At 39.2% G+C, this 25227-nt stretch overlaps 1 protein-coding gene across 1 annotated transcript in view; it reads left to right on the forward strand.

Moving 5' to 3' along the window:
• TSPAN7 (tetraspanin 7) overlaps nt 1-24963 on the forward strand; it is a 112340-nt gene extending 87377 nt beyond the window's left edge. Inside the window, exons 2-8 of the mRNA XM_075853957.1 lie at nt 2225-2413; nt 5830-5904; nt 7116-7211; nt 7573-7728; nt 10895-10978; nt 21841-21913; nt 23952-24963. Coding sequence (XP_075710072.1) covers nt 2225-2413; nt 5830-5904; nt 7116-7211; nt 7573-7728; nt 10895-10978; nt 21841-21909 — 669 coding nt within the window. The 3' untranslated portion in view covers nt 21910-21913; nt 23952-24963. The remainder of the gene's footprint in view (nt 1-2224; nt 2414-5829; nt 5905-7115; nt 7212-7572; nt 7729-10894; nt 10979-21840; nt 21914-23951) is intronic.
• Nucleotides 24964-25227: the final 264 nt, after the last annotated feature.

The following is a 25227-nucleotide window of genomic DNA, read 5'->3' on the forward strand; positions in this document are numbered from 1 at the left end:
TCTTTTTAGCTTGGTCATAGGTTCCCAAGCTGTGGTACACTTACCACCCCTGGGGGTTACATACAGTACCTCTAGATAGTGCTGCCATAGATCGTGCTGCTGGGACTTCCTCCTGTGATAAGGGAGTTAATGTGAGCAGCCTCTGATGGGCCGCTCTTGGTAACTTCCTATGGAAAGGACAGCGACGAGGGAGGTATGGTATTTATAGCATTTTGGTCTGGGGCCACTGTGGCTGCAAATTTAAGGGGCAGTCAGTGTAATGGGGCCACTGTGGCTACCTTTGTTCTTGTTTTATCTTAAATTTTATCCATATTTTTGATAGTTTAAGGTACTCGTACACATAAGACAAAGCATGCATGTTTATGGTGGGGACAGAAGAAATGGCTGTCAGCCGATTTGAGAGTTCGACCAACAGTTACTTCATGTGTTTGGCCACCTTTTAGGTTATTTATTGTACCCCCGTATCCTATTGGTCTATCTATAGCTGCAGTGTCTGCTGCTCTTTTGTAGATATTTTTGATAATTTGGCACCTGCTGAGTTGACTACAGTTTAATAACATTTAACATGTATCTTGTTTGGAGCTTATACTATGATCTATGTGATTAATGATACCCCAACACCCAAATTTGTTCAGCAGATTTTTAATTTTGTAATTCTGAACATTCAGCCTTTTTCAAGGGCAAAACAAAGATCATGTAACGATGAGAAGTGAAAGCTTATAAGTACATTGTATACGAGCACTAGGCAAGACACTGGCTGACAAAACATCAAATAAAAATCAACACAGGAGCAAAAAGTTAAGGTCCTTCGAAGATGTTCTGGTCACGTTACCAAGAAATAAATACAAAAATGAAATCGAAACACTAGGCAGGAATTGACTGAAGCTGAATATTATATTGTACATGACAAAGGAGTATTTCTAGTCATGGAAATTATTTCTATGCCTTTAATTATAGTTTTCATTTTAAATGTAATATTCTACTTTGTATTTGGCTCAAAGGTAATTCAAATAATGTGTCCACTGCTCTATTGGAGTTCAGCCTGTAAAAACTAGGTCAATGCTTTCAGTAGAGGCACAGCATAAAAGAGGTAGGAATGTTCCTTTTTCCAGAAACTGCTTGTTAAAGGGCATCTGTCGTAAACAAAGTCCCCATTGTTAGCACATATGAGTTACCCGACCGAGGTGAAGTCATTGGGTGCATCTTGCACACACCAAGTAACCTACTGATTCTCAAAGGCTATATGCCGATTAACACTTCTGAGCCCCTTTTGCCAGTCAGATGTGCCAAAAGGGCTGATGTGGCAGTAGGGTCGTGGACACATTCATTTCATAGATACCTTGACAACAAGGGCTCTGTCTGGTAACGGATGGTGTAAAGCAGTGGTGCACAAAATTTTTGGATGCGAGGGCCTTATAGTCAGTTTATACGGCTCCCGAGGGCCGCAATAAAATTTAAAAATCGTATTCCTATTAGAGACTTTTATAGCATATGTACAGTAAATGCCATGAATGTCTGATAGGTAGGGTTCCACTTCTTGGACTCCCACCTAACTGGAGAATGGGGGTTCTCTTCTCCCGTTTGGCATTCCAGAAGAGGAGTCATGACTTCATATTCACATGGCTATCTCCATTGTAGTTTATGGGAGTTACGGAAACAGCTGAGCATTTCATAACGCCCATAAACACAGTGGAGAGAGTTGTATGCCTGTGTGGCCTACTCTCCACATATGTTCAGCAATCCAGAATGGAGGGGCTATATGATAATTATGGTATATCCTGAAGGTATGTCTCCGATGGAAATACCCATTTAAAGGAGCAAAAAAAAGGTAAAAAAAAAAAGGTTAAAAAAAAAGGATGCCTAGTGCAGTTCCTGAGGGGGCGGTGTATGACAAAGGGATTCAAAGAGCACTAAAAGAATACCACTCGTGGTTTACACTAGACATAACATTCAAGTGTGAAGCATAGGGCATTGTCAGACATGACAGAAGGCATGGCTTTCTGGTATATACAAGCATATGTCAAAGGACTACCTTTTTGCTAGACCTTTTTAATGCATGTGAGATTTAAGGACCAGATGTCGTCCACACTGGCCATGGATCCGGTGGCATAAATGACAAAATAACTACGTCTTGGTACTCTTTGGATAAAATGATTCTGCCTCTAAGGAGGGAAGTGCATTTTACGTTTGTTTCAATTTTGTTTTTGATTTTTATATATTACAGATTACTGGAGTCATTCTTCTAGCTGTTGGAGTGTGGGGAAAACTTACATTAGGAACATATATTTCTCTCATTGCTGAAAACTCCACCAATGCTCCCTATGTCCTCATTGGAACTGGAACTACAATCATTGTCTTCGGACTCTTTGGATGCTTTGCCACTTGCCGTGGTAGCCCATGGATGCTGAAACTGGTAAGGAGCTTTAGGACTCTCAATTTAATTTCCTTTGATTCCATTTTGGATTGTTTAGTATAAATTGGGCTGTTTACCATATTTTAATGTTTTTTTAACTTTGCGTTAAACCTGCTTGAATGTGGCTTCAATTTCACTGATAAATGACGTCAATTTGTTTCCCGTCACTATAGCCCTAGTTTTAATCTGCCTCTTGACATCCATACACTTAAGGCCTCATGCATTTAAACTTACGCAAAGAAAAAAAAAATGACCTTGTTGCCCAATTGAACCAGTTCTCTCTGAAAAGATTAAATGTTTATTCTAATTGGTCTGCTGAGGCCAACTAGGACAGTTTTTTTGTATTTGCCGCCATTTTTTATTATAGCAGCAGCTATTTTACTTGCTTGGAAAAGACTCACACAGGATCTCTCTCGTTGTGTCTTCAATGCCGCACTGTCAATTCCTGACTGACCTAAAATTTTCACACTTCATGCATAAAGGGGTCCCCCGATCAGCTGATTACAGGGTGTCTGCTTCTGAGGCCCCCGTCAATGAGATGTTATTTGCGTAGGAACTATGAAAAAATCTGCAGCTTGGCGTATGTAAAATAGAGCTCAGTTTAGTACAATACATTTTACATATATATGTTTGGCACAGTTAGATAAAGCAGTGGGGGGAGTCATATTAAAATAAAAAGTTGCTGCAATCAATATTATTGAGTAAAAGTGATGCAAAAAAATGGCACATATATTTTCTTTTCCGTCTCTGAGTAGTACAGAGGTTTGTGAACAGATACATTAAGGTGTAGTTGTGACACTGTCTGTCCCTCTTTTACCTATTAAAGAAGTTATCCGGTGAACTAAAATTGCTGGCGTATCCTGAGGATAGGCCATCAATATCTGATCAGTGGGGGTCCAACTATTGGCAACCCCACTGATCAGCTATTACAAGAGGCAAGAGAGCGTTACTTCCCCTTCATCGCTTACACAGCTCCATACTACGCAACTCTGTGCAGAGTATTACAGCATCCTCCCATCCAAGCAAATGCGTTGTGCAGTATGGCTCCGAGATAGTTTTTCCCCATACAGTTTGCATCACTGTCGGCAGCACTCCCCGTTTACACAGGGAGATGTGCTGCCGACAACAATGATTTTTACAGCCACATAAAATATGCGATCAGCTGGCAAACAAATATTTGCTCGATTTGCCAGTTGATCTCAAGGCCCATTTACATGGGCCAATGATCGGGAACAAGCGTTCGATTAGGGAATGTTATAGGCCTGTCTAAAAATGTGTTTTCAAGGCACGTCTAAAACTGTGGAAGTTGTGAATTGATGCGGCACGAGAAAAATCTTGGAGACGGGAGTGGGAAGTTCGGATTATGGCGGATGTTAATCTGAGGTTGTTGGCAGAACGTAGAGCCCGGGTAGGGTGGTAGACAGAGATGAGGGAGGAGATGTAAGGAGGTGCAGCACTGTGGAGAGCTTTGTGGATTGAGAGTTAGGCTGGGTTCACACGAGCACATTAACGTCCGTAAGGGACGGACGTATTTCGGCCAGAAGTCCCGGACCGAACTCAGTGCAGGGAGCTGGGCTCCTAGCATCATAGTTATGTACGATGCTAGGAGCCCCTGTCTCTCCGTGGAACTACTGTCCCATACTGAAAATATGCTTACAGTACGGGACAGTTGTCCTGCAGCGAGGCAGGGACTCCTAGCATCGTACATAACTATGATGCTAGGAACCCGGCTCCCTGCACTAAGTTCGGTCCAGGACTTCCGGCCGAAATACGTCCGTCCATTACGGACGTTAATGTGCTCGTGTGAACCCAGCCTAATAAGTTTAAATTTAATTCTGAAGAGTATTGGCAACCAGTGCAGTGACTGGCAGAGCCATTGGTTCTAACTTGTCCCTATGGTATGCAAGAAGATCGAATTTTGCGCACATACACTTTAAAGGGTATATGAGGGAATTGTATTCTAAGCAGATTCCTAATATAATGTTATTATTTAAATTTGTATTATTCTAAAACATTTTCTTTACAAGCTACACAGATCCAATATTACCCTTGCAGGCCTGCCGGATTGTGAAATCTCCACTACTGCCCTGCCGGAACCATTTACCGCAGCTCTTGCCCTCTCGTTGCGGTTCTGACACATTCTATTGCATTGACCATTAGTACATCCCAACAGCCTATGTCAGCACTTCAGAGTGAGATTAAAAGCTGTTGTAAGCAGTGACTTTATTCTGATTTACAGATTAAAGGTTTTTTTTCTCTTTAATAAAAGAAATACTCTGTATAATGTATATTGTTGAGTATTTGATATAACATTAGCAGTGTCATGACATATAGTTTCTATTAAGTGAAGAAGTCATGGCTAGTAGATTTGTAGTTCACCAGCAGTAATGCATCATTAGCATTTGTGCCTTTGTAAATACATCAGACCACTAGTAGGTGCTGTTCCCATTCCACACATTGCACCGTAGGATCTAATGCAGAATTCTGCAGCTTTGTGGATCTCAGACTTGGCCTCATGGTTATCCAGTCAGGAAATCTGTATAGGCACAATTTACAGCTCTTCATGCTCAGGGAATACTAAAGCCATCGTATTCCGAGTATTTTTAATTTATTTTTTGTGTCGTGCAGCTCCCAGGAGAAATATATTTTTATAGTGTGCCAGAACAGCATGAGTACTGCGTTTTTTTTTTCCAGTGCTCATAGACCAATTAATTTGTGCAGCTTTTGTGAGTACGTTGTGTGGGAGCTGCTGTGATATTTTCATGCGTGGCTGATTACGAAGTAGACTTTAGACCTACATCTCATAGAATCAATAGAGAGATGCTGAAAAATTAAGATGAAGCTTTTTTTATAGCCTAAAGCCAGCCATAAAGCAGAGCGTTTTCACCCGAACATAGCGATCTCTCCTGAAACCCCATAAACATGCATGCTTTGATCAGCTGATCGTGCATGTTTAATTCAATAGGAAGAAGATAAGCGACTGCCAAACACCTCTGGCAGTTCTTATCTCATGAAGAAACAATGGATTGGGCATGTTGGAATCCAGTTACGGTGCCCATGAACATTAGAGGAGTCGGCCAAACCCACCAATTTCAGCAGATGTTGGAGGAAAGAAGGATTGGGCATGTTGGGGTCATGTGTGTGGGGGAATTGGAAGAAAAATAGATGTTGGCAGAAAAAGCGTATCTAAACAGTATGGCTACTTTTAGGCTGAGGCACAAAGTTTTTTTCTTTTTCTTTTTATCAATTCCTTGAGTATCTGCCAAGAAAGAAAAAAACACATTGTGCAGGATTCAATATGAATGGTTGGAGAAGTATGGCAAATGGTCCTCGAATATAATCAGATCTGTGAAATTCTGATATTTCTTTCTTCAAAATTATATAATCCTTATTTTAATATCCTTTGTGTCTTGCAGTATGCAATGTTTTTATCCTTGGTATTCTTGGCTGAACTGATTGCAGGAATCTCTGGCTTTGTGTTTCGACATGAGGTAAGTGAAAATTGTTATCGCGTGTAGGTTTGTAGTCCCCATAAACATTTAAAATGGGTGTTCCACCTAAAAAAAATAATAGATAAATAAAAGAAACACTTCCCATAGGAGTGCACGGTGAGAGAGCAGTATTTAACCCCCTATTTACGATCGGTCGTCTTATTGGCTGCTAAAAAGCAGGGCATGAATGCCGATGTGGTGGAAATGAATTCCAAGATACATGATGATGAATCTAGTTGTTAAAGAGGATCGGTCACTCGTTAGCTCACCTTTTTCCCTGACTCCAGCTATGTTTTTTGTTTTTTTTCTGGTCCCCAGTTCCAGAGATATGGCCCATTGTTGTTCTATCTCCCAAAATGCTAATTTGCTGTAGCTAGCCAACGGGGTGAAGCCAGTTTCCCTGCCTCTGATGCTGACCAATCTGTGCAAGGCAGCTTGAGGGTAGTTCACGCCTTGTTGGGTAACTGCTGCAAATTAACATATAGGGAGCCTATATGCAGGTTAAAAAAAACAAAAACGTGCTATTCAGGTCAGTAAACCATTTAAAGTTATATCACCTAGTGACAGGTTCTCTTTTAAAGGGAAAATCTAGAAGCACCAACCGCAATTATTATACTTTAGAGAGAATGACCGGACAAAAGGTGACTTATATACTATGAGATTCCTGAAGTATGAAGCAGTTCGCTAAAACAATGGATAATTCCATCCAAAATTTAAAAATGTCATTTTTTTCCGGTTTAGTTTTGGGGTTCAAATTCACCTTTTCCCTGTTGTGTCCTGATGGCGACATATTGTGTAGCACTGTACGGACAATATATTTATTCTCAATGGATGAAGAAATGGTTCTGATACTTAAAATGTACTTTTCTTGGTAAAGCAGGAGATATGCTTATCATTCCCTCAGAACTAGCTATTATAGTCATTCCTCGTGATTGAGATATGTAATTATTGGTACATAATGGTGCTCTGTGTTACTAGGGTCAGACAGAGCAGCTCTGTAATATGTACTCTTGACTATCTAATAGCACCGAAGTCAATAGACCAAACCATCTCATTATTGTATATTGATACTATATTTTCCTTTCTGTGCTGCAGGGCGCCCTCTATTGGGAGAGTATATCATGGGAGAACATTGGTCAATATTCATTTAAAGGCCATCTACTGTAAATGTAAATTTGATGTTAATTGTTATACCCTTGTCTTTTATATAGATCAAGGACACTTTTCTTAGAACTTACACCGAAGCGATCCAGAACTACGATGGGAATGATGAAAGGAGTCGTGCAGTTGATGATGTTCAAAAAAGTGTAAGTTACAAGATATATATATATTTATATATAATGTGTGTACACATACATATATATGTGTGTGTGTGTATCTGTATATACACAAAAGTGATTAAATAAAAAAGTATGAGGTAGGAGAGCGTAAGCTGGTCATTTATTGTACACATTAGAACAGCGCAGATAAAAAGCACTACTACTGTTTTCAGATCATAGTAGAAATTCCAGCAATGGAATGTTGCGTTACATACATCGTGAAATAGTGAATACATAGTGAATCTGTTTTATGATGCATTTGTCATTCCACATTCTTGTTTTTTAACACTATGATCACATAGTGTCCGTGTGCGGACGGTATACTTACCATTTGTCTCCTCGTTTGCAGTTGAGTTGCTGTGGAGTTCAGAGCTACACCAACTGGACTAGCAGCATTTATTTTCATGAACATGGTATCCCACCGAGCTGCTGCTCCAATATGAGCGATTGCAATCCATCAGATATGCGCAACATGACTATTGCTCCAACAAAAGTATATCAGAGGGTGAGTACTCTAGTTGTACTATGTTGTCCTCCTTGAAGTATCTAGTTGCAATAAAATACATTTAATGCCACATCTGTGGCAGCCGACAACTGCTAGATGTTTAAACATTCTGAATTTCAGATGAACCTACCAATCTTTTTTCTGCAGCAGGATACAGGCTGTGAATGGACAGAGCAGCGAGCCTGGCCCAATGACCATTGGTACATTGTGTGAGCCCCTGTACAATCCCTGTTAACCCCTTCCCGCATCTTAAGCAGTTAAGGCACCTGGACATACTATTACGTCAAGGTGATCACGCAGGCACTACAGGAGGATGGTTGTAATACACAGCCACACTACTGCCACATCTAAACCCTCTAAAGTTAAATTCAGTAGAATGTAAAACTAATGTACACATACTCCAAAATGGTGCACGTGAAAACTACAACTTGTCCTTCAAAAAAAACAAGACCTCATATTGATGCAAAAATAAAAAAGTTATTAGTTCCGGAATCCCAAGATTTATTCCACAATTTTGTGTGATTCAGAAGCCCAAAAATGGCTTGGCTCTGATGTATCTTGTATCCTGTTGATGGCGCTGAGAGATTAGTTTGGTTTAAAGAGGACCTGTCACTAGCTCCAAAAAGTCAGTTACTAGACTCATGTGATTGCCGCTGTTCTGTGAGTCCAGCTTGTTGCTTACTTCTACGTCCCCCTGTTGCTGAGATATTACCCCCTCTTTATTAATGAAACAAATTAGACTGACACGATGACACTGGCCTAGGAACGGATGATGCAAACGGCCTCACGCTGATAGGTCGGCGTCAGAGGCTCCCTGCTAGCTCCACCCATTGAGGATCGCTTTCGGCCAAACCCACTTGGCTTGCCAGCGGGTTATTTACAATGTTTAATAAATAAAGAGGGGGCAATATCTCAGCAACAGGGGGATGCAGAAGTAAGCAACAAACACCGCTGGACTCAGACACCGCAACAATCACAGGAGTCCAATAACTCACTTTGTAGGAGCTAGTGACAGGTCCTCTTTAAAGAGGCTCTGTCACCAGATTTTGCAACCCCTATCTGCTATTGCAGCAGATAGGCGCTGCAATGTAGATTACAGTAACGTTTTTATTTTTTAAAAACGAGCATTTTTGGCCAAGTTATGACCATTTTTGTAGTTATGCAAATGAGGCTTGCAAAAGTCCAAGTGGGTGTGTTTAAAAGTAAAAGTCCAAGTGGGCGTATATTATGTGCGTACATCGGGGCGTTTTTAATACTTTTACTAGCTGGGCGCTCTGAAGAGAAGTAACATCCTCTTCTCTTCAGAACGCCCAGCATCTGACAGTGCAGATCTGTGACGTCACTCACAGGTCCTGCATCGTGACGGCCACATCGGCACCAGAGGCTTCAGTTGATTCTGCAGCAGCCTCGGCGTTAGCAGGTAAGTCAATGTAGCTACATCGACTTACCTGCAAACGCTGATGCTGCTGCAGAATCAACTGTAGCCTCTGGTGCCGATGTGGCCGTCACGATGCAGGACCTGTGAGTGACGTCACAGATCTGCACTGTCAGAAGCTGGGCGTTCTGAAGAGAAGTGGATGATACTTCTCATCAGAACGCCCAGCTAGTAAAAGTATTAAAAACGCCCCGATGTACGCACATAATACACGCCCACTTGGACTTTTACTTTTAACCCCTTAATGACCGCCGATACGTCTTTTTACGGCGGTCATTAGTGGGCTTTATTCTAGAGCGCCGCCAAACTACGTCGCTGCATTAGAATAAAGTAAACAGAGCAGGGAGCCGTGAAATCTCCCTGCTCTCAGCTGCCAGAAGCAGCTGAGGGCTGGGAGCGTCCCTGCTCTGCCGGGTGAGATCGATATTAGTATCGATCTCACCTGTTTAACCCTTCAGATGCGGTGCACAATAGCGAGCACCGCATCTGAATGGTTTTGGAGAGAGGGAGGGAGCTCCCTCTCATCTCACTGACACCCGGCGATAAAATCGCCGAGTGTCTGTGTCTTCTATGGCAGCCGGGGGTCTAATAAAGACCCCCAGGTCTGCCTGCAGCGAATGCCTGCTAGATCATGCCGCAGGCATGACCTAGCAGATGCCTGTCCGTTTTAAACGGACAGGCAGTAATACACTGCAATACAAAAGTATTGCAGTGTATTATAATAGCGATCGGATGATAGGGAAGTCCCCTAGTGGGACTAGTAAAAAAGTAAAAAAAGTTTAATAAAGTTAATTTAAAAAAAAAGTGAAAAAAAAAAAAGGAAAAACCCAGCTTTTCCCCTTACAAAATGCTTTACTATTAAAAAAAACTACAATAAAGCAAAAAAGTTACACATATTTGGTATCGCCGCGTCCGTAACGACCCCGACTATAAAGCTGTTACATTATTTAACCCGCACTGTGAACGCCGTAAAAAATAAAATAAAAAACAATGGAAAAATTGCTGTTTTCTGTTAATCCTGACTTAAAAAAAATGTGATAGAAAGTGATCAAAAAGTCGCATCTACTCTCAAATGGTACCAATAAAAACTGCAAGTCGTCCCGCAAAAAACAAGACCTTATACAGCTATGCCGACGCAAAAATAAAAAAGTTACAGCTCTTCGAATGTGACAATGGAAAAATGTAAAAAATGGCTTGGACATTAGGGCCCAGAATGCCAGCAGGGGGAAGGGGTTAAACACACCCACTTGGACTTTTGCAAGCCTCATTTGCATAACTACAAAAATGGTCATAACTTGGCCAAAAATGCTCGTTTTTTAAAAATAAAAACGTTACTGTAATCTACATTGCAGCGCCGATCTGCTGCAATAGCAGATAGGGGTTGCAAAATCTGGTGACAGAGCCTCTTTAAGCATAGTCAAAATGTTCATCTCATGTCTTAAATTTTACATTTTCCCAGCATATTTGAGCTGATTTTATTGTAATGACTAAGAGTTCTAAGACCGTTGAGGAGTGTAATATGACCTTGTGATGTACAGTGTCGTGAGGAGTATTATTGAGGCCTGAGCGTGAGGAATAAAGTAGTTCTTATTACTGCCACCTTTAGTCTACTTGAAATGTTAAGGCCATTATTAAACCTTGTAATTCAAGTCATCGTTTTTGTCTGTGAAGCTTCTTTTTCATACAAAGCTTTTATTTGTTTTTTTCTAAATAAATCTCTTGCGTTTTCAGGGCTGCTATGAACTGGTCACTGACTTCATGGAAACTAACATGGGAATCATAGCCGGAGTGGCTTTTGGAATTGCATTTTCACAGGTAGGAATAAGTGATTTCACAGAAAGATAGGATGAGCTATTTCAAAATCTGTAACATGGCCCCCCAACTATTGCGTCACTCATACTTCTTGTCTCCTAATATGGGGTCCCCTGAAACTCCCTGAGCCCAGTTCGACCACTTCTTCTGCACACCCTATAGTTACACTTCTCGTGGCGTGTCTTGATTTTTGGTGTCCCAATGAGCAGCTAATATTGGTGGGAAAAGGGCAGTATACACAAAAAATAAAGGGTGCTTATTTGTGGAGGTTTCTACAAGCTCATGTAAAAAAAGCATCAGATACCCCTCAAGTAGGTTAACGGACATAGTAGCGGTCCCACTGATGTTACAGAGTTAGTATGGTTGAAAAAAAGACATATGTCCATCAAGTACAACCAAAGGATGGGAGAAAGAAAAGGGATGTAAGAAGCGATAGACCTTTGTTTTACCCCTGTTGATCCAGAGGAAGGTTAAAGCAAAAAAAAAGGAAAATATAAAAATTACCCATTTAAAAACCAATCTTCCCAAAAAAGAAAAAATTCCCTTCTGATCTCAAGTGGCAATCCGACTGGATCAACATTAAACAAGAATTCTACACTTCGACATAGAACAAAAAAAATATCCGATCCTAAGAAATGATCTAAGCCTTTTTTAAAGCCATCTACTGTCCCTGCTGTGACCAGCTCCTGCGGTGACTATGCCATAAATTCACAGTTCTCACAGTAAAGAAGACTTGTCACCTCCGGAGATTGAACCTGTTTTCTCCAGACGGAGGGAGTGCCCCCTTGACATTTTAAGGGGATTTTACATGGAACAGGTTTTCTCCATATTTTTTGTACCGGCCATTTATATACTTTTACAAGTTAATCATGCCCCTCCCCCTTAGTCGTCTTTTTTGAAGGCTAAATAAGTTTAATTCTTTTCATCTTTTCTCATAACTAAGATTCTCCATGTTAGTAGTAGAGACACATAAGCTGTAATGTTAGTAGTTACTGAATGTTGGTAGTCACTGAGGAGCACCCCCGCATATATAAACAAGCATACAAGAATCTCTATAAAGATAACCGTTACCAAAATTACGGACATATTAGAAAACTAAATATAAAGATTATAACCAAAATAAACAATGATTATAAGTAGCATATTACAATAACAACTAATATGAACACTTTATCAGAGTTTACTGTGAACTATAAAATGATAATTTGAATCCTAAAAATCTCAAGAAGCTTAAAAAAAACATACATTTCTATTTTTTTATTATGGATCCTGACCAAAAGTCCCCTAGATTTATTACATGCATGTGAAGTGGTAGAGATGTCAACAAGTGGAAATGGATTAATCAGTATACCATGCACACAAGGTTTACGTTTACAGAAATTGGGCTACCATCAGAAATATCAGGGCACCATACGGGCCCTATTATGTCCATTAACCCTCATCTTGTACCTATTGCATACATTTGGTGGGCTCTAAAGAGGCTGGTATACAGTACTTCTTAAGCACAGTGACCACTGATTTTGAATTGAAGCGGAATAATATGATTTTTATTCAGCCTCAGGCCCATACCAATTCAGTGGGTCCATGGCGGAGGGTAACAGAATAGCAGTACAGCCCTGATAATGGCCCTGTCTGAATTTATAATCATTCGCTTAGACAAATTGAACTTTTTCCCAGAGACACTTTTATTTCTATCTTTTAGATATTTTCCTGTTAATGAAGGTATAATGAGATGTATTAGAAGACAAGTTTGTCTTTAATTTGATTCTGCTTGTTACCATTAATTTGTGGCTGCCGATTGAATATAAAAGCCTCAGGTAGTTAATTGCATTTAGCTAATAAATCACTGCCACTCAATTATACATAAAAAGTTAATTCCATATAGATTCGTACAGTGTATTTAAATATAGCGACTTTTGTATGCAATGATCTGTTAGTTGGACTGTAGTGAGGGAAACACAAAGGAAATTAAATCACAATGCATTTAAGTCTCCCATGAGACAGATTAATATTAATCCCCTAAGGATCTTGTAAGTTAAATGTAGACCTGGAACAGACTTATTTGATTTTTATTTCAGCTGAAGTGACTTCCTAGCTATGTGGAAAAAGGAACAGTCCCTCTATGTGCAAACATTACCTTGAACCTTTCTGCTTTCATTTGTTGACAGTCCATCTAGACAAGTATTCTAATTCTAATATAATACAAAATGTAATGAAAAAGTATAAATTTGTATCATTCAACAATTAAAATACAAGTCCAAAAATGATCATTCGCAAATGATCATTCAACAAGGATGGCTCATACAGTTATTGACCAGACACAGAGCAGTCAAACAAGTTACAATAACCTAACATGGATATATATATATATATATATATATATATATATATATATATACATACATACATACATACATACATACATACAGTGAAGCGCAGGGACGCAGGTCCTCAATGGTTCAAACAGGGGGCAAGTACGAAAAAGAGAAAGATGTATCAGACAAGTGAATATCAATAATATATGGGTTACACTCCTACAAGTAAGAGACTGACACACACTATACAAAATTGCTTATCCATGAGTGAAAAATGTTATGTTGACTGACTCGTGCGTTTCGTCTGGAGGTAAGTATTATAATTATTATAGTAGACTACCACAGTATATGCCATAAATGCTGATAGGTGGCGTTCCCATGTCTGGGACACTCCCCTACTGGGAAATCTGGGCCCCCTGACCCCTTTTCTGCAAGCAAAAAAGCCAGACGGTGACTGCATCCATTAGGAGACTAAATGGAGGGGCGACCACGCATATGGCTCTCTCCATTGAAGTCTTAAAGATTTTCGAAAACGGCTGAGCAAGAACCTCTTGGACACCCCTACCTATCTGGCAGGAACTTGTCATATCCTGTGAATATGACATTGGTGTCTTTAGTGGGAAGACCCCTAGATAGAATAAATCTTTGACCTTCGAATAAATAGAAGAAATCAGGTTTAATTTTGCTTTCTACATGCGTACATTTATTTTACACAACCGAGATATAGTTTAGGTTTGAGCCATGGAGAGTTAAAGAATGAGGAGAATTAGGACGGTAGATAGAAATGTTCCTAGAAGTATACAATGAAAATCTGGCCCTTGTCCTTGGATCATAAGGGGACTGGGACCTTTCACATCATTTGTATTTAAAGAAGCACTCCACCTTTCTTTTTTTGCCCCTTTCATTTGTACATTGGTGTTTCCATGGGGGTGCTGTGTGCAGAACGTTTTACCAATCCCTGTATCATGTATTTGGGTGCGACGCTGCCCTCGTGATATTTACAAGACCGATAAAATACCAACACATAGGATGCAATGGAAAATAGTGCTAGAAAGTATCAACAAAATGAACTATGAGACAACATTACTGGCCATAATAGATGCACTATATATTGAATCCTACGAAGTAACCAAGATATACTTGGTGCGTCGATCAGAAATTGACAGAAAACCAACACAAGAAAATATGATCGACTACAGCACAAATGTAGAGAAAAATACAAATGATTCTTTATTGGAATAAAAACATGAGACAGATAAAAATGGAACTAGGGGATGAGTCACACAGTAAAAAAGGACGTCTGATCAGTCAAACATGCCAGGTATGGATATTGTGTCCACGTATTGTGTAATAGCAAAATAGGAGTAAATGCATGTAGTCATATAAAGAGCCGTGTCTAATGGAAAACAGCACGGATATAATCAAGGTACATCAGATGACAACAGCACAAATCGCAGAGAGGTAAAAAGCAGATGCCGATAGCTGTGGTAATTACAAAATACGTATATACCATCAATAATAATTACAACTAGTTACCAATGTAATGTGCACCAAGTAGTGCCAGAAAGTGCTTGAAATCAGAAGATGACCATAAATGATGAACATAATGGAGCTATGCTTGCTACACAGGACAGAAAAGATAACACTACATACCAGTGGACATGATGGAAACAGGGATGAAACGTCCTGACCCGACGCGCGTTTCGGGTTACAGCTCTTGCTTAGAGGATGAGCGCTCACACGAGCGCTCATCCACCTCATCTACAGTGACACCAAAAGATGTCGTCGTAGACTGAGGACCTGCACCGCCTGACGTCAAGACGGTGGGCAGTCGGGAAGGAGTTTAAGTGTTTTTACAAATTGCTGCATGGCTCCCACCAATATTACTTATCTGCCGAAGGTCACCAGCCCTGTCACTAACTCCTGCTGCTTTCAGATAAGGTAACCGGTTCTCTTTAAGATTAGTAATTTATTTATTTTTTTAAATTCAATGAATAACACAAGGCAGATAAAGTACATCTAAAGGGATGTTTTACACGGGGCGATTATCTTGTAAAAAAAACAAAAACGGTAATATCTAGTAAATGTTTTGCAATTGTTATCCTCTGTAAACAAGGGCAACAATTGCACAATCATCTAAAAAAATTGCTTGTTTGTCGTTAATTGAATCTTTTATGATTTAAAAATTGTTTGTCGGCAGGACGTCCCCTTGTGTAAACAGGCATCTGCTAGTTGTTAACAGATGAGACCGAAGGTGCAGAATTGTGTTGGCGGATAGACAAGCGACCTTAAAAGTTATGAAATTAGTGAAAAAACATCTGATTCCTGTAACATATAAATTAATGTCTTTCGAATGTTAACTACTCCCTATATTGTAAATCGGCACGCGTTTTTACATATGTATCTTCATTTGTAAAGGACCCTAAGGGTTGAATGTAGATTTGGAGTGCTTCAGCCACCAGAGTGCAAAAGCACCAATTTTGTATCTCCCTGCAGGACAGGTTCTCAGACTTCTCCACAGGGGCCAAAATAAACCAAGAAAAAACATTGACTTGAAGAATAAACTATGCTTCATCTGTGCAGACAGCATTGATCACTGAACAAGCTGAGGACATAATGAAGGGCCTGTGGTGTCCACATTATCTGTCATGAGAATGGAAAATGACCCTTGTTTCTCTCTGGAATTGTTTAACAGCCTTACGGTAGACCGCTGTGGCAGTTATTTATGAATGAAATTCTACATTACCTTCCATTGTCTTTTACGTCTCTCCAGCCGATATAATTGACCAATCTGAATCACAAGTAACAATTAACCCGAAGGTTGCAAGTCAGCCCTGTCGTCCGTTTCTGTCTTTACGTTCTACTGTGTCCCGATATAGTTTTTTGTGCAGTTACATGGGAAGAGGTTTAATACTCTAATATGTTAAATCATTATAAGGATCGGTTAATAAGAAAATCATTAAATGTACCGTATTTTTCAGACTATAAGACGCACCCAGGTTTTAGACAACCGAAAATAGGAAAAAAATTTCATATTTTACTTCTTTTACAAAGAAAAAACTATTGGTTAAAAAAAATAAAAAATTGTTCAGTTTCACCAAATTCTGAAAGCCATAACTTATATTTTTCCATCATTTGAGCGGTATGAGGGCGTATTTTTTGCGGGACGAGCTGTAGTTTTTATTAGCACCATTTTTTTGGTACATACGATTTTTTTTATCACTTTTTATGTAATTCTTTTTAACGCTATGGTGACCAAAACACAACGATTCTGGGGTTTTAAATTAATTTTTTTTACACCGTTCACTGTGTGAGTCAAGTAATGCTATATTGTAATAGTTTTAGACTTTTAACAATTTTTTTATTTTTACATTGTGCTTGGGGAAAAATGGGAAAAGTGTTTTTTCTTTAACTTTTAAAAAAATGTTACACTCCTGAAAATGTATCTAATTTTTTTTTGTTTTTAACACATTTTATTAGTTCTTTAGGGGACTTGAACCAGCAATTATTAGATTGCTGGTACAATATACTGCAATACATGGATGAGTTACGGAAACTGCGTAACTCAATGAGCTACAGTGTTTCCGTAACTCCCATAGCAGTGAATGGCAGTTACAGAAGCAGCGTAGCATGCTACGCTGTTTCTATAACTACTATTCAGTTCTATGGGAGTTACGGAAACTGCGTGGCTCAGCGAGCACTTGGCTGTTTCCGTAACTCGACCATGTAACCAGGAAGTGGCCGGAAGACACTGGAGCCGGGTAAGATAGAACGGGGTTTAGGGGGCCCCGTTCTAGTGATAGATGCGAGTCCCAGAGGTGGGTCTGGTGATTTATTGAAATCATTGTCAGGATCCCGGCCTAAAGCTTTTTTGTTTTTACATGACTGCAGATATATTAAGGGATCCACTTTCCAGGTTGGACCATGGTTCAGATGATTGCAATAGCAAGTATAGTATAAATTTCACACCGGAGGCACTTACGAATTTATCATACTACAGCTAAGGTTATTTTTGGCTGATAACCGCAGTGAATTTAGTTACTGGATTTCAGATATTGGTATTCGAGAAAAATTGCAGAACAGTGGTCGTATGTGCAAGTATGTTGGGGCCATAGGAAAACCTAAATAGGCACACACATTCTATATTTGTTTTCATAATTCCATTGAGTTTGACATTTGATTAACTAAACTGAATCCCATAAAATTATACTCTCTAAACACCAGAAAGGATATCCATTTTGAAGCATTCTTCTCTGTGGCCATTCCGTCTTGCTGCTTGGCATATTCATTCTGTCTTGTGTATAACCTGGTTAAGGCCATAAAATACTGTTTAGTGGTATATAATATGTCTCTAGAATATTACCTGTATAAATAAAGCTATATCAGAACTTTTTTCCATCTTTAAGTTGACCTTGCAACTAAAGTCATGACACTCAAATATTTTTTTTTAAATGGTAGTTAATATAAACCCATTGAATATTACAATGTATTTGTAGAATAGTAAACTTAGCTATGTTGGATCTATATTCATCTTGAGCGTTGCCTTTTTTTTATTAAAGAACTCTATATAAACTTTGCACACCTCCAATTGTTTTTACAATTTTTGTGTCTCACTCCGGGTCTAGTTCTGTTAAATTGCAGGGATATCCTTTGAGATAAAAGTAAAAAAAAACAACAACAATTTTTTTCACTTGGATTTTGTTGTTAAAGAAGCACTCCCAGTATTTTATTTTTTTTATTGCTAAGGCTGCCTGTCATCTTGTTACAGCCTTGTGTTTTGTATCGCTAGCAATATACATTTTTGTATTACCTATGTTACCGCTCTGCCGCCATCTTTTTATTTCATTTTCTCCTTCCCTCTCGTCTGGATGTGGCTGCTGCAGCGTGAGACTTGTGTCCCCACATAAGTCTCTCCTTCCTACAACTCTCATGATGCCTCCTACAGAGGAGAGACCGCTAGAGGCATGTCTCTAGTTCAGTTCCTCCTCCCATTCTCCCAGGGACGTGACCATTCCACATAATACTTTCAGGGAAGCCCATCAACCCCCGACTAAAATAAGCAATTGGCCCCTTTAGATAGTGCCCATATAGCGCCACCCTGCCCCAGTAGAAATCGCCGCCTTGCCCCTGTAAAAAATCACCACCCTGCCTTGTAGAAATCGCCAACCTGCCCCTGTAGATAGTAGTTTGGCGCTATTTAGAGGTGGAGAGTGGTGCTATCTATAGGGGCAGGATGTCAGCTCATTCATAGGGCTGGTATGAAGCGCTGGTCCAGGTGGGAGGAATGGAGCGACCATGGGGGTGGGGCAGGCACCGGAGTGGAAGGGGAGTGGCCTCTCACCGTCACAATATAGTTCACATTGGCCCAACATTGCATGAAACTGCCTTCCGGTATGGCCACGAAGTATAGAAGTTTTTGGTGAGTCTCATTGCAGTCACGTGGTGCTGGACACGCGACAATACAGGGGGAATTACACGATTAAACCGGACAAAAGTAAACATGATAGATAAAAGGGTGATCTATGCATGCACGGTCTTATATAATAATCGAAAAGAAAAAAGCTTGGGAGTTCTTTAATGAAGCACTGACCGCTATGCTGGATCCATGCTTTGTCTCTGACAGGAAGGCAACCTGGAGCAACAAAAAACCTCCTCGATTGAGCCATCTTTAATACAGAGTGCTCAGCCCAGTCCCAACATTGAGCCATACCTAAAGAGAACCAGGAGATGAAAGGCCCCTTGTCCTCTGCCAGATATCTAAAAATTTGTATCAAGAGTTTGAAGAAGCCCTTGCAGAATGACAAATAGACAGGGCTATTTTTCTAGCTATTCCAGTACTTTGATCTACTTGTTTTAAAGCTATTTCATTGATGACTTGGTTTTGTGCTTTGGATTGTAATCTGATTGGAAGCAGAGCCAGCCTTGGTTTATATGGTGCCCTGTGTGGGACTCTCTATTGCTGCTCCCTACTCCATATATGGTGTACTCTTGCGCTCTTGTCCGGGTGTCTATTGGCAAGAATGTCTTACGGCTATTACACTTGCTGCACCAAATAAATTATACAAATAAAAGAATGTTTAACTTCGTAGGGAGGGGGGAAGATATTTCACACGCTTCTAAGGACGATCCTGATTGGTAGGTCAAATTCCTCTGTATTTCATTATCCCTTCTATCTTAACTATACTTCCTGTCCCATCTAAAATGTGCAAAATATCCTCAAGCTCCGCTATGCTTACTGCAGGTCTTTTGGTAGCCTTTCTCATTTCTATCTGTTTTGGAGGGAAGTCCTCGTGTTCGCAGCAACACAGTCCTGATGTATTGGTGAAATTCTTCGGAGTCTTACATGGTACATACTATGCCTGAAATTCTCTTATACTCCTTTTTTTATCAGTACCTTTCAACAATTAGAAAGTAGGTTATATTATAGGCTACAACTGCAAAATTGTCATGGAAATCCTTTGGGACTAGCTGAATTTGTGTTAAGGTACCCATATACAGTGATTTGTTTGATGCAACCTGAAAAGTCAATCATTAAGGATTAGCATTCTGTGTTTGTTATTAAATCGATTAGTTCCAACCGATAGAAATTAGTTCCATCTGTTGTAACAGATTAAAGATTTGCTTTGAATTTTTTTTCTCAGTCATACTGATTAAACACTACGGTCAAAGAATTTAATCCGCTGTCATGCAAAAAAAATACATGTGAAGCAGTGCACTTAAAAGCTACTTGCAAAAGAAAAAAGGAAAGGAATATAAGAGCATTTTCTTACGGAGAACTCTTTTTCCAGTGCTTTCGGTGTGTATTAATGCACAGGCCCTTAGTGGCATGTGTACCATGGTTTCAACCCCCCACTGCTTATTGATTGCCTACCTAGGCAAGGTAAAGTTCCCAACGGTCCGAATTGACATGCAAAATAAGTTATTTTTTTCATAAGTACAGACTTTATTTTAAATGGGTGTTCATACTAATGGGGGGGACGGGGACTATATCCTGAAGTATGGAAGAAAGAGCGGTAGGATCCAGCGAAGTATAATAATAAAAGAAAAACTAGGTTTCCACTTTATTGAAAAATGAGCATAAATTGACGAACACTGGAGAAGGAATGCAATACAAGGTGGTCTAGATGGCAAAAAGAGAGCCTACGCGTTTCGAACACAATCTGTGTTCTTATTCATGACTAATTCAGCCATGAATAAGAACAGATTGTGTTTAAAACGCGTAGTTCTCTTATTTTGCCATCTAGACCACCTTGTATTGCGTTCCTTCTCCAGTGTTCGTCAATTTATGCTCATTTTTCAATAAAGTGGAAACCTAGTTTTCTTTTTATTATTATACTTCGCTGGATCCTACCTCTCTTTCTTCCATGCTGTTTCTTGTGTGCCGTCGCGGAGATGCGGGCGAAACCTGAACACACAACGCAAAGCTGGTGAGGTGGAGGTTTCCTCCTTCCCCTACTTTCCTCAAGTTTTTATATATCATGAAGTACTTTTCTTAAGATCTTTCACTTAAATTAAATCGTTTGTAAGAACATTTAGGCCGGGTTCACATGTAGCGTAAATAAACTGATTTTGTTGCGGAACATCCGCAGCATAATACAGTAGCAGAAACAACTTGTATAGAACCAAGAAGTCAAAAAGCCATACAGATAATGAAAAAGTACAAATTTTATTAGAACATACAACAATAATCACAGAAATTAAAACTTCAAGGAGATCTAAAAGAACAGTATGGGTATTTGAAAACAATTATTCAGGGTATCCTATAAGGAATGAAATCCATGACATAATGAAAAGACAGTATATCTGTCAAGATGAAGGTAAGGTGTTACAATACTATTAAGGACACATCTGGTCGGTGTATCGTAAGTAACACCTGTCTCTGAACGTAAATGCATTCACTACCAATTGTAATAAATATTTGTAAATGTCCAGGATCAAGGGGTCCCTAACTCGCCAAGACAATGTTAGATAGAATTGACAACCGATAGTATTGAAGTCAGGGAAAAGGAAAGAGGCATGGAGGACATCCCAAGTCATGTAAATCCAGAGGGATCTACTCAGAGAGCAGATCACTTATATAGCAGGCTTACCCATGTTGGTGATGGTATGTGCGGTCCCACACTGCGGCCCAAAGTGATAGCGCCCCGACGCGCGTTTCGCCGAAATTGCTTCCTCAGGGGGTAATGTGACACGCGCGTCGGGGCGCTATCACAAAGTAAAAACACGCCCAGTTGTCTACTAAGAAAGTCATTAGCATAAAGCTAAAATCGCTCATAACTTGAAAATAGATCGTTTTTCTAAATAAAAACCACCGTTATCTACATTACAGTGCTGATCTCATTATGTAGGAGATAGGGCACTTATAATCTAGTGACAGAGCCTCTTTAAATAAAAGGAATTTTACGGAGTTTTCCCATGTGAAGCAGCATTACATGTTGTGTTTTTCTTAAACAATGTAATGAGACGTATATTGGAAAATGGATGAAATTTATTAATATAAAATAGTACACGAATGCCATGTAATGTATGTATTACTCCTTTGTCTTGCAGCTGATTGGTATGCTGTTGGCGTGCTGTCTTTCCCGGTTTATCACTGCAAATCAGTACGAGATGGTGTAACATGGTAAATTTCTTTTTTTTCTCTCTTTGTCGTTGTCCAGTGATAGGCCACTAGCATCCTCCTTAATTTACAAGCCTTGAATTGTATTTGCTTTTAAATTGCTGAAGCAAATGCTGTGATTTAAAACGAATCAATTCAGTTGGTAATAATGTGTCTGGCGTTTTGTGTATGAGAGACGCTTGCATATTCTGTTCATACAATTTAACAGTTAATGCTTTTTTCATCTATAAGATAGGAAGCTGAGTGAATGCAATTTTCTTAATACAATATTAGTGGGTCGGTAAAACGGCAGGATATTGTTGTTTGACAAACTATTTCCCCCATTTCTATGAAATCCAGTTAAATCTACATTTACTTTAATTATCAGTTCAGTTTTCATTAACCTATAGAGAACGCCTTTTGTCAGACTTAAAGGGGTATTCAGAACGTAATATGTAAAGGCCCTTCAACGTCTCCACTTCAAAATGGCTCAATTCAAGTGAATGAGGTTGTGTTGACGTTCTTTGCACCACATCTGCATGGGTCCGCCGCAGTCGAGTCAAGAGGATCAAGAAGTGATGACGTATTCTAGCATTATGCATCAGTTGTTTTGAGGGGAATATCTCTTTAACCATAGATGGGTAGCAGGGAGTGTGAATTGTCTAGGCAGCCCTGCATGTTATTATTTTATCTCTCATGCCTGTCCATTAGCAGCATATCAGATTATTTCTTCTTACTGTATAAGAGGTCCATTTTGTTCAGACGTGAATGGATATATGTATACATCAAATCATATTCCCCAAGACTGCAGCCCCTCGATCTTTCTGTAATTTAAAAAAGGGCAAAAACATTGTCCGGAAGTGTGCCATTGTAGACCGCTCACGCTAAAGCTCTCAAAGCCTCAATTATAACAAACCAACTACAGATACTAGTTATTCTTGTGTATGTTAAACAAGTATCCAGATATAAAGGGGCTACCCAGTTCAGAAAACCCATTTTCAGATACCCTAATAGAAAACTTTGTGAGTTGAGAATGGTTGGAAAGAGCGTGTCTCAATTTGAAGGTGCTGTCCTGTCCTGCTTTAAACAAGCAACTTATAGAATGGGTACTATGTATTGCTTAATTGGAAAATTGAATACTTACTGCCAAGTTTTCCCACAGAAAATTGCTGGGGGTCCTTACAGGGTGACACTTTGTGATCTGCTTAATGTCAAGGGATCCTTTTCACAAATAGGGAGTGTTCAAAGCGGGCGACCCCTTTAAGGCACCCTGCACAGGAGATGGAATTTCTATCCAGAATTTCGGTTTGTAGTTTACGCAAGATAAATAGACATGACGTAGATTGAGAAATTCATACCGCAGGACAATTTCTGCATGTGTTTTCTAATTTTTTTCCTGCAGTTTGCTACTTAGCTGCTACTGTAATACGTTACGGAAGTGTCGCACAAAAATTATGCACGGAAATTCCACAGCCTTTCCGTCCCCTGAGCAGGAGACCTAATTGTGCCCACCATATTATACAATTCTGTGCATAATTATTTATTTAAAATGGTACCATCTTCATATTGTTTAAGCTAATTTATGATGGCAAAATTTTACTAATTAATGGATTTTTTACTATTAGATTATTATTTCAGAATTTTATACTTTGTAGTAAAGAATAGCAAGTACAGCAGTCAATTACTGTAACCGATAGGTGACATTACCAACCCTCCACAGATGCCCTTCATCCTCATTAGGCTCTATGTCCACAATCAACCCTTTGCTACTGTCTGTGTGAAAGCTGCTTGTCTTGGCTCAAGCATTGCAGTGTTTGTCATTCTAATTTCTGGTGGCTAATGTGAAAACTGTAATATTTTCATTTTTTTTCACATGTACAGTATACACGTGTATCGATCAAGGGCAATTCATTGTGTCAAAGACATCAGAGACTATGGATTCTGACAGAGCCTGCATGGCAGCACAGTTCTGTGCTAAGGAATAATTATTACTACTATTGATTATTTTCCCTTTTTAACCGTAATAAAAGTTTTATTAAGTTTATTTATTTTTTTTCTCTAGGATCCACCCATTACTACATCTGGAGATGAAGGATTCAAGAAGGAATTTACAGAATGTTAGAGCACACAACACATTTACCAAGCACTCCGTGTTCCCATTTTGTAGTGTAACCATCCGTTCCAGTAAAGTTGTGCCATGAAGAGTAGCCTATATAGTGTCTAACTGCACACTTCCTTCTGGGAAGGCTTTTCGTATGATGGCACTCTATGTGTGTTCTTTAGTCATACTGTAGTTGTATTGTTACTATGATAATCCATTAACTGCCTCGACCTGGCTGTGCATGCGGTGGCTGATACAAACAAAGGGACTAAGACGTCCTTACCAACGGTTTATTAAATGTTCCAAACATTTATATAAATCAGTACATGAAAAACAATTATAGCCTATCTAATCTTTTTTATATATATCTATATATATATTTATTTACAAGACATACTTCTTTTTTTATTTTGCCATATACCACATTAATTAAAATAAATCTGTGATATTACAATACTTGAAGAGTCATGTTAAACTATGTTGTGCTTTGAATGGCATCCAGTAGGCCTAAAGCTAGGCTGCACCCTGGATTCTTACTCTGTTCTGTATGCCTAATGCTAATGATCATCGTCTAGTGAATTTTTTGCTTGAAATTCCAAGATCTTGTGTTTCACTGTTACTATACTGTTGTTGCTTATTGTGAAGGCAATATATTTATGCTTTTTTAACCTTTAGTGCACAGCTAACCTCAATTGTGCTGTCATGCCTATTTGTTTCTTCCTAGCTAATGTTCCCTCTTGTTTTGTTCTCCACATGTTGCTTCGGAAGTACAGCAACCAAATGATACGTTTTCACACTTTTCTGAAAAAAAAGGAAAGGTAAAAACATACATTGGAAATGTTCAGACCTTTTTAAAGATAAAATTGGAAAATATGATAATTTTTTTCTTATGTCTCCATCTAGCATGCTGAGGAAAATGCTTTGATATTGTGAGCATTTGTGATATATATTAATAAACTGAACCACGAAAAGATATTTGTGTGACTTTGTTGCATTCATTTGGGTATTTACCTACCATCTAAATCAATTGCTGCAAATAATCTGAGTTATGTTCTGTATTCTTTGAGTGGCCTCTTAAAACTGTCAACATGTGTTCAACTAATTACACCGTTTTAAGAATCCGCATGCAAATGTATTCAGAATAGTACACAAAACAACAAATAAACAAGTTAAAGAGAAATAATCATACAAAAATGACAATATTTGAACTCGGTTTTTATTAGAATTATTTTTTTTT

Source organism: Rhinoderma darwinii, chromosome 2 (genome assembly GCF_050947455.1).
Source record: "Rhinoderma darwinii isolate aRhiDar2 chromosome 2, aRhiDar2.hap1, whole genome shotgun sequence".
NCBI lineage: Eukaryota > Metazoa > Chordata > Amphibia > Anura > Rhinodermatidae > Rhinoderma > Rhinoderma darwinii.